At 41.6% G+C, this 10,000-nt stretch overlaps 1 protein-coding gene across 1 annotated transcript in view; it reads right to left on the bottom strand.

The window, feature by feature from the left end:
- Nucleotides 1–10,000, bottom strand: part of LOC311237264 (solute carrier family 12 member 2-like) — a gene marked incomplete at its 5' end in the record, with an annotated part of 175,588 nt that overhangs the window by 61,817 nt on the left and 103,771 nt on the right. Inside the window, 1 exon segment of the mRNA XM_084325070.1 lies at nucleotides 5,545–5,656. Within this exon segment, the coding sequence (XP_084181196.1) occupies nucleotides 5,545–5,656 (112 nt within the window).

The following is a 10,000-nucleotide window of genomic DNA, read 5'->3' as shown; positions in this document are numbered from 1 at the left end:
GGAGGTTTTGTATCAGGTTTTTATTATCAATTACTAACGTCCTCGTATGAAACCCTTCAACTAGACACTGTCTGGAGGAGGGATATACCAGACCTGGAAAATGACTTTGATTGGCAAGGAGCCTGGGCAAATGTCCGACTTACATCAAGGAACCCGGATCATCAACAAATCAATCTGAACTATATTCACAGGACATACTTGACTCCTATAAGGCTGTGCAAAATGGGGCTTAAACAAGACTCCAAATGCTCCCAATGTACAAATGGGGACGAAGGAACATTTATGCACATGTATTGGGACTGCCCACCAGTTAAGGCATTCTGGAAAGATGTGTCCCAACAATTATCAATACTCATATCTTGGAATATACCTGTACACCCCTCGGTATTACTATTGAATGATGTTTTTGAGTTTGCAGTGAATCCACAACTAAAGAGATTGGTTTTATCGGGTATCACAGTAGCTAAAAAACTGATCGCATCACGTTGGTTTCAACCGGAAAAAATTTGCCGAAAAGTGTGGTTTCTTACATATCTCGATGTGATATATCAAGAAATATCTACAGCAAGAATTCTGGGTCTCAATGAATCCAAAATGTCAATGTGGTTAGAAGTGGTGGAGAGAATAAAAGCTAGCTTATAATGGTAGTGTCTGGTTAGGAGTGAGGGATAATGGAGGTACTATCCAAGAGGGGGTCCGGGAGGGGGGGGTTCGAGCTGGAGCATATGTGTGTAGGGTTTTAGAAAATAGGTATTAGGGGTATATTATATACTAACATTTATATAATTGTAATTTCGCTGGATATACACTGTATACGGTTAAAATGTTATTATAGACTAATTTTGTTTTATCTTGTTTCTGTACTTGCATATATTTTAACCACCTTTACTGAAAGTTTCATTATGCATTGTGTGTTGAGTACTGACTTTTAATAATTTTTGTTTTGCAATAATAAAAAAAATATAAAAAAAAAAGGGTATTCTTGTTTACCAGTGAGGAGATCCGGTACAATAATCTAGTTCGTTGGTTGACTTTTTTTATTACATTGGATGCCATTTTGTCACAGGAAAGATTTGCCTCTAGGATGGAACCCAGGTAGGTAATATCTTCTTTCCTTGTGACATATTGTCACCCACTGTAACTGAGAAACCGTCGGTCTTGCTGAGTTTGTTATTTGAACCGAAGAGAATGGACTCGGTTTTACCCAGGTGTAATGATAGTTTGTTATCAGCGAGCCATATGCAGATTTTGCCTAGTTCCTAGAGTTAATAACCATCTGTATAGTCAGTCATGTCTCCTAGAGTTAATAACTATCTGTATAGTTAAAGTCATGTCTCCTAGAGTTAATAACTATCTGTATAGTTAAAGTCATGTCTCCTAGAGTTAATAACAATCTGTATAGTTAAAGTCATGCCTCCTAGAGTTAATAACGATCTGTATAGTTAAAGTCCCGCCTCCTAGAGTTAATAACTATCTGTATAGTTAAAGTCCTGTCTCCTAGAGTTAATAACTATCTGTATAGTTAAAGTCATGCCTATAAGAGTTAATAACTATCTGTATAGTTAAAGTCATGTCTCCTAGAGTTAATAACTATCTGTATAGTTAAAGTCATGTCTCCTAGAGTTAATAACTATCTGTATAGTTAAAGTCATGTCTCCTAGAGTTAATAACAACCTGTATAGTTAAAGTCATGTCTCCTAGAGTTAATAACGATCTGTATAGTTAAAGTCATGTCTCCTAGAGTTAATAACTATCTGTATAGTTAAAGTCCTGTCTCCTAGAGTTAATAACTATCTGTATAGTTAAAGTCATGCCTATAAGAGTTAATAACTATCTGTATAGTTAAAGTCATGTCTCCTAGAGTTAATAACTATCTGTATAGTTAAAGTCATGTCTCCTAGAGTTAATAACTATCTGTATAGTTAAAGTCATGTCTCCTAGAGTTAATAACAACCTGTATAGTTAAAGTCATGTCTCCTAGAGTTAATAACAACCTGTATAGTTAAAGTCATGTCTCCTAGAGTTAATAACTATCTGTATAGTTAAAGTCATGTCTCCTAGAGTTAATAACTATCTGTATAGTTAAAGTCATGTCTCCTAGAGTTAATAACAATCTGTATAGTTAAAGTCATGCCTCCTAGAGTTAATAACGATCTGTATAGTTAAAGTCCCGCCTCCTAGAGTTAATAACTATCTGTATAGTTAAAGTCCTGTCTCCTAGAGTTAATAACTATCTGTATAGTTAAAGTCATGCCTATAAGAGTTAATAACTATCTGTATAGTTAAAGTCATGTCTCCTAGAGTTAATAACTATCTGTATAGTTAAAGTCATGTCTCCTAGAGTTAATAACTATCTGTATAGTTAAAGTCATGTCTCCTAGAGTTAATAACAACCTGTATAGTTAAAGTCATGTCTCCTAGAGTTAATAACAACCTGTATAGTTAAAGTCATGTCTCCTAGAGTTAATAACTATCTGTATAGTTAAAGTCATGTCTCCTAGAGTTAATAACTATCTGTATAGTTAAAGTCATGTCTCCTAGAGTTAATAACTATCTGTATAGTTAAAGTCCTGTCTCCTAGAGTTAATAACCATCTGTATAGTTAAAGTCATGTCTCCTAGAGTGAATAACTATCTGTATAGTTAAAGTCCTGTCTCCTAGAGTTAATAACTATCTGTATAGTTAAAGTCATGCCTATAAGAGTTAATAACTACCTGTATAGTTAAAGTAATGCCTCCTAGAGTTAATAACTATCTGTATAGTTAAAGTCATGTCTCCTAGAGTTAATAACTATCTGTATAGTTAAAGTCATGTCTCCTAGAGTTAATAACTATCTGTATAGTTAAAGTCATGTCTCCTAGAGTTAATAACTATCTGTATAGTTAAAGTCATGTCTCCTAGAGTTAATAACTATCTGTATAGTTAAAGTCATGTCTCCTAGAGTTAATAACTATCTGTATAGTTAAAGTCATGTCTCCTAGAGTTAATAACAACCTGTATAGTTAAAGTAATGCCTCCTAGAGTTAATAACTATCTGTATAGTTAAAGTCATGTCTCCTAGAGTTAATAACTATCTGTATAGTTAAAGTCATGTCTCCTAGAGTTAATAACTATCTGTATAGTTAAAGTCATGTCTCCTAGAGTTAATAACTATCTGTATAGTTAAAGTCATGTCTCCTAGAGTTAATAACTATCTGTATAGTTAAAGTCATGTCTCCTAGAGTTAATAACCATCTGTATAGTTAAAGTCATGTCTCCTAGAGTTAATAACCATCTGTATAGTTAAAGTCCCGCCTCCTAGAGTTAATAACTATCTGTATAGTTAAAGTCATGCCTCCTAGAGTTAATAACAATCTGTATAGTTAAAGGCATGCCTGTAAGAGTTAATAACTATCTGTATAGTTAAAGTCATGTCTCCTAGAGTTAATAACTATCTGTATAGTTAAAGTAATGCCTCCTAGAGTTAATAACTATCTGTATAGTTAAAGTCCTGTCTCCTAGAGTTAATAACTATCTGTATAGTCAGTCATGTCTCCAAGAGGAGTTAGCCATGTGGCAGGGATCTTTAAAAAAGGCATTTAGTACAAAGCTTTATAATTGATCAGCTCACGTGACACAGTTACCCCTTGCCAAGATCAAAATGCTATATTTACTAAGACATTGACAAAATAAAGCCCTACGTCAAACACCGCTGTTATAAATCTCCCGGTGAGGGAGTTTGTTTATTTCAGAAGAAAGAAGGCTTTGGCACATAAAGCCATCCTGAGCCAGGAACATGTAGCGCCATTAGCAGGGAATGTTTTTACCGTTGGCTTGTGTCAAGCTCCCTCTCCCTCTCTCCCTCTCATGTGCTAATGGAGTCACCAAGCAGGAGACAGAGAGAGAGACAGAGACAGAGACAGAGACAGAGACAGAGAGAGAGAGAGAGAGAGAGAGAGAGAGAGACCCCAGAGGGCTGTTGGGATGCACAGAGCCTGAAGTCACATCACGCCTGGCCAAAATCTGCTGTGGATTGGGCACCTAGGCTCTCCGTGTCTGGCAGAGGAAGCAACTGCATAAAAGTGCTTTTATACATGTCATCACCCCTCCCCCCCACCCCAGGTGATCTTCACTCAACTCAAGAGCAACGATGGAAAAGTTAATTTTGAAGAGTAACCAGAGGGAAGGAAAACTAAACAACGCACAGGGGTCTAAAAGCATCAATAAGGCACTCTGTCCCTTTTTTTGGTTTGCTGATCGTGGCTAATAGCCTCAGTGGGAGAACGTTTCAGGAGCACTTTAGTCACTGGTTATCGTGGCTTTTATATATCATGGGATAATAGGTTTTAAAATCCGGTCAATTGGCGGATGAGATGAGATGAGAGCCCGCTCTTGTCTGAAGCGTTTTTATCGTCAGGAAAAAACACCCTGTTGACTTGCTAGTTTGATTCCACCTCAATGAAACGTCGTCCAAAACACAGGGAAGCCGAGAGACTGAACACGCGGCCTTAGCCCCGGTCATTCAGAGCAGAATAACTTTCAAGATCAGAGAATTAATTTATTTTACCGTTCAATTAATAGACAATCATTATTTTTAATCGGCAGAGGAAGACGCATTTATTTACGTCACATGAAATAACTTCCTGTAAAGGTGAAGGTACCCCCGAATCACACAGCTGATGTTAAACCATTTCTGCCGTCTACAGGGAGGTATAGCCTCCTCTCTCCCAGGGACACTGTAGAGCGGGGAGCCAGAAGTGGTCCTTTTGTACTCCCTCGCACTAGAACCAATGCTTTAAAGCGTTCTTTTATTTATAGGTGCATAACACTCTGGAAGAACCTACCTACCTAGTTATCTCTACACTTTTAGTAAACCCATTTTTTCAAAAAAGAAACTCAAATCACACTTTCAGCTGTTAATGTGCCTTAATGTGTGCATTACATTTGTGTATGGGTTTTTGCCTATTAGCATACACGTTTTAAAAAGTTGTATCTTAAGATAATTGGTATTTATTGTATGTTTTAGTTAATTGCTTTGTTTTTCATTTCTATCTATAGCATCTGTGAAAGTAGCTTACTTGTGGTATACTAAATCCTTGTTTTTATCTTTCTTTCGATCTATGCATTAATTGTTTGATGTATTATGTTGTGTGGACCCCAGGAAGACTAGCTAGCTGGAGACGCTACCACAACATGGAGGCTACTGACCACAACATGGAGGCTACTGACCACAACATGGAGGCTACTGACCACAACATGGAGGCTACTGACCACAACATGGAGGCTACTGACCACAACATGGAGGCTACTGACCACAACATGGAGGCTACTGACCACAACATGGAGGCTACTGACCACAACATGGAGGCTACTGACCACAACATGGAGGCTACTGACCACAACATGGAGGCTGCTGACCACAACATGGAGGCTACTGACCACAACATGGAGGCTACTGACCACAACATGGAGGCTACTGACCACAACATGGAGGCTACTGACCACAACATGGAGGCTACTGACCACAACATGGAGGCTACTGACCACAACATGGAGGCTACTGACCGTGCGCACGTGTCCGCAGATCATCAGGCCCACGTTCTTGGTGAATGCGTGCACCAGGTTGAGCAGCGCCGGGCGTGAGTTGGGGTATCCGGTCATCACCAAACACTGGGGTCTGTGGCGGAAGGCAAGAGAAAAAGGTGCATTTGAAAATGAGTCATTTCACCATTCATATCCCAGGAGTTATTCGATTTGTGATTCGATGAAGGAAAGTAACGCTTTAGCCGACAAATTCCTCGTCACTATATATCCGTCTCGCTCCAATGGTCCAAACATTTCAAATGTAAACAAATCCACCGACATTTTATTTATTTTACCTTTATTCAACCAGGCAAATCAATTAAGAACAAATTCTTATTTACAATGATGGCCTGGGCAAGAGACAACGCCTCTTGAAGGGAGGATGGAGAATGTGTTGAGCAGAACGAGTGTTGTAAGATATAATTTGCAACAGGTAAAATAGGTAAGGGGGGGGGGTTGTAAATGTGTAAGGGGGCGGGGGGCCTGGGGAGGTCGGGGGGGTTTGGAGGAGAGAGTTTGGGGGTGGACTTAAGGGAGAGGGACTTCCGGCCGGGCAAGACGGGTTGGCAGAGACGATGATGTTGTCCACGTTAAAGGATAACTCCACTTTTTTTTTAAATTAGCTTATTTAACATCTTCCCTGGAGTTAGACAAGAAGATGCATACCTTTTTTGTCTCTGTGCGTGCATTTTAGCTTTGGGAATAGACGCTCCGTTAGCATAGCTTAGCTTCATCACTGGAAGTGGGGGAGGACAGTAGCCTTACAGTGCCTTACAGTGTATTGCAAGGTCTGACATTGACCAAACTTGATATGCATGACCTTGGTGGGCTCTAGGTCAACTCCTGAAAAGGGGGTCAATGTCAGACCTTGCAATCAAAAGTTAGGGGCGCACTGAAATTATGGCAAGGGTTATTAGCCCCCTAACTTTTGATTGCAAAGTCTGACATTGACCCCCTTTTCAGGAGTTGACCTAGAGCCCACCAAGGTCATGCATATCAAGTTTGGTCAAGTTTTTTTATAGATTGGGGGCCCCACATTTTTTAATAGATTGGGGGCCCACAAATTGATTCTTTCATGGGGCCCAGAATCTCCAGCTACGCCCCTGTGAGCGCACCTTTCTACTCAAGAGAGCTGTCATCACCGTGATGCGCGCTTGAATGAACTGCGAGATAACTCATAACTCGTACACACACGCACTCTGTCTCTGCCATACAGTAGTTTATGTTGTTTTAGCGCGACGTGGGTATATACACGGGCGAGGATGAAAAGCAAAGACTACTTTTAATACATAAATTAACGTTCCGTCGGGTCCTGTGTATTCTCGAGAATGATAATAATAATAATAATGCAGGACCTCTTCAGATTATATTATCAACGACAGACAGTGAGAAACACAACCCCCCCCCTCTCGCGCTGAAGAATATGCATATTAGATCACTCAGTGATTAACACCTATGCGCTGTTTGTGTGTGCGCGCGTCCATGTATGTGCGTTTCGTGACGCGATGTAGTTCTTATCGCAAATGGAGATGATTACAATCATACGTATACCTTACATGTCAAAGCACTAGAAATGGCCATTTTTCTATTTTTATCGATTTCTGAAAAGATGTCCTTTTTGAGCATTTAAGAGGGATTCTAATTCTTTTGTTGTCCGCCGACGGGTTCAAAGCTCCAGCGTGACCCCTAAGGGTTAACAGCAGAACAAGCACTTCTCCCCGTCGTCACGTGTGCAAGCTACTCAGCAGGCCGCTGCGTCTTTATCTCCGTCCACATCTCCGCGTGACCTTGAGAGCAGTCTTCATCTTCCCGGCCGCGAGGAGCGGAGCACATCAAAGAGGGGTGGTGGGCCTGGTGGGGGAGGGGTGGTGGGCCTGGTGGGGGAGGGGTGGTGGGCCTGGTGGGGGAGGGGTGGTGGGCCTGGTGGGGGAGGGGTGGTGGGCCTGGTGGAGGAGGGGTGGTGGGCTATCGCTTTAGCAACTCTGGACGACAAACGTCAGCCTCTTCCTAATCTGTCTCTCTCTGCTTATTGACATGGGAACAGTTTCAGGTCCGGTTCATATCCTCTTCATCAGGTCCGGTTCATATCCTCTTCATCAGGTCCGGTTCATATCCTCTTCATCAGGCCCGGTTCATATCCTCTTCATCAGGTCCGGTTCATATCCTCTTCATCAGGCCCGGTTCATATCCTCTTCATCAGGTCTGGTTCATATCCTCTTCATCAGGGCCGGTTCATATCCTCTTCATCAGGCCCGGTTCATATCCTCTTCATCAGGTCCGGTTCATATCCTCTTCATCAGGCCCGGTTCATATCCTCTTCATCAGGTCCGGTTCATATCCTCTTCATCAGGTCCGGTTCATATCCTCTTCATCAGGTCCGGTTCATATCCTCTTCATCAGGTCCGGTTCATATCCTCTTCATCAGGTCCGGTTCATATCCTCTTCATCAGGGCCGGTTCATATCAGGTCCGGTTCATATCCTCTTCATCAGGTCCGGTTCATATCCTCTTCATCAGGTCCGGTTCATATCCTCTTCATCAGGTCCGGTTCATATCCTCTTCATCAGGTCCGGTTCATATCCTCTTCATCAGGGCCGGTTCATATCCTCTTCATCAGGTCCGGTTCATATCCTCTTCATCAGGTCCGGTTCATATCCTCTTCATCAGGTCCGGTTCATATCCTCTTCATCAGGTCCGGTTCATATCCTCTTCATCAGGTCCGGTTCATATCCTCTTCATCAGGTCCGGTTCATATCCTCTTCATCAGGCATATCCTCTTCATCAGGTCCGGTTCATATCCTCTTCATCAGGTCTGGTTCATATCCTCTTCATCAGGTCCGGTTCTGACGTCATGGTTATAAAAGGCTCTGGGGCATCAGACATCGATTGTTTTAATGATTTTTCTGAATAAACGCATCACTGCTCTCTTGCAGAGTAAATGGACTCGTGTAAATGGAGGTCTCTCTGAGCTGGTAAAGGAGACTGGATCTGTGGAACAAGAAACTAGCAACTAGTATAAATTAAGAAATTAATCTCCACTGCTCGGGTGACTGGAGTCGGGCCGTCCAACAGTGAACTGTGGGTCTCAGCCACGGGGTGTTGGTCCTGGGGGGTCCTGGGTGGGAGTGGGGGAAGACATGTTTTTTTGTAATGTCTGTGGCAACTTATTTTATTTATATTCAGTTTTTATTGATTTAATAATTTTTATTCATCGTCATTATTGTTATTATTACAACCGTTATTGTTATGTGGATTTCTGTCTATTATTGTCTATTATTGTTGTTTATTGTTATTATTACTGTATCAAGTTTCAAGTTTCAAGTTTCTTTAATAGTTGTCATACAGAAGTACAGAATACTTTCATACAAAATGCTTCTTACTGTTACGCTCCAGAGACTGTGCTAGACAAGATAGTATCAAATAACATAGTATAGCATGTAAATTAGAAGTAGAAAATGAGGTCACAGTGTTCAGTATAGACATATGTACAATGTTCGATGCAGAATAGACGTAACTGAGTTACCATATAATATACAATACTATGCAGTGTACTAATGTACAATACTATATAGTGCAAAGCAGAAATGGGATGAGGTACAATTTAGGTACAATTTACAGTAAGGTGTACGAGTTGTAGTGCAATCCTTCATCAATAAATATAAAGTGTGGGGAGTGGGTGCTACAGTGTGTTTGTTTAAAGTGAGTGTGTGCTATAAAGTGTGTGGAGTGGGTGCTACAGTGTGTTTGTTTAAAGTGAGTGTGTGCGTGTGGATGTGTGTGCTATGTGCGTTTGATGGTTGTTGTTGTGTAGTGTTCATTGTTCGTTTAGCAGCCTGATGGCCTGGGGATAGAAGCTTCTTCTGAGTCTTTCTGTGCTCGCCTTGAGACTCCGGTATCGCTTGCCTGACCGCAGCAGTTCAAAGAGGCAGTTGTTCGGGTGACTGGAGTCTTTAATGATTCTCTTAGCCTTGCCTCTGCACCGCTTGTTGTAAATGTTCTGGAGGGTGGGGAGCCCCCCTCCAATTGTGCGTTCGGCTGAACGTGTCACTCTTTGTAGTCTGCTTCGGTCTTGTGCAGTGCTATTCCCAAACCAGGAGGTGATGTTGCCAGTCAGGATGCTCTCTATTGTACATGAGTAGAAGTTCTTAAGGATCTTCTGACTGACTTGGAACTTCCTTAGGCGCCTGAGGAAGTAGAGGCGTTGTCGTGCCTTCTTCACAACACTGTCAATGTGTGTGGTCCATGTCAAGTCCTCGGATATGTGGGCTCCAAGGTACTTGAAGCTGTTGACTCTCTCAACCGGTGCCCCGTCGATGCTGAGGGGGCTGTAGTCCTTGACCCCCGACCTCCTGAAGTCCACAATCATCTCCTTTGTTTTGCTGACGTTCAGGGAGAGGCTGTTTTCCTGGCACCATCCCGCCAGGACCTTGACCTCTTCC

The sequence above is a fragment of the Notolepis coatsorum genome (assembly GCF_963971535.1).
Source record: "Notolepis coatsorum genome assembly, chromosome: 11".
Lineage (NCBI taxonomy): Eukaryota > Metazoa > Chordata > Actinopteri > Aulopiformes > Paralepididae > Notolepis > Notolepis coatsorum.
The sequence above is the reverse complement of the archived record's forward strand: the minus strand, read 5'-3'. Positions and strand labels throughout refer to the sequence as shown.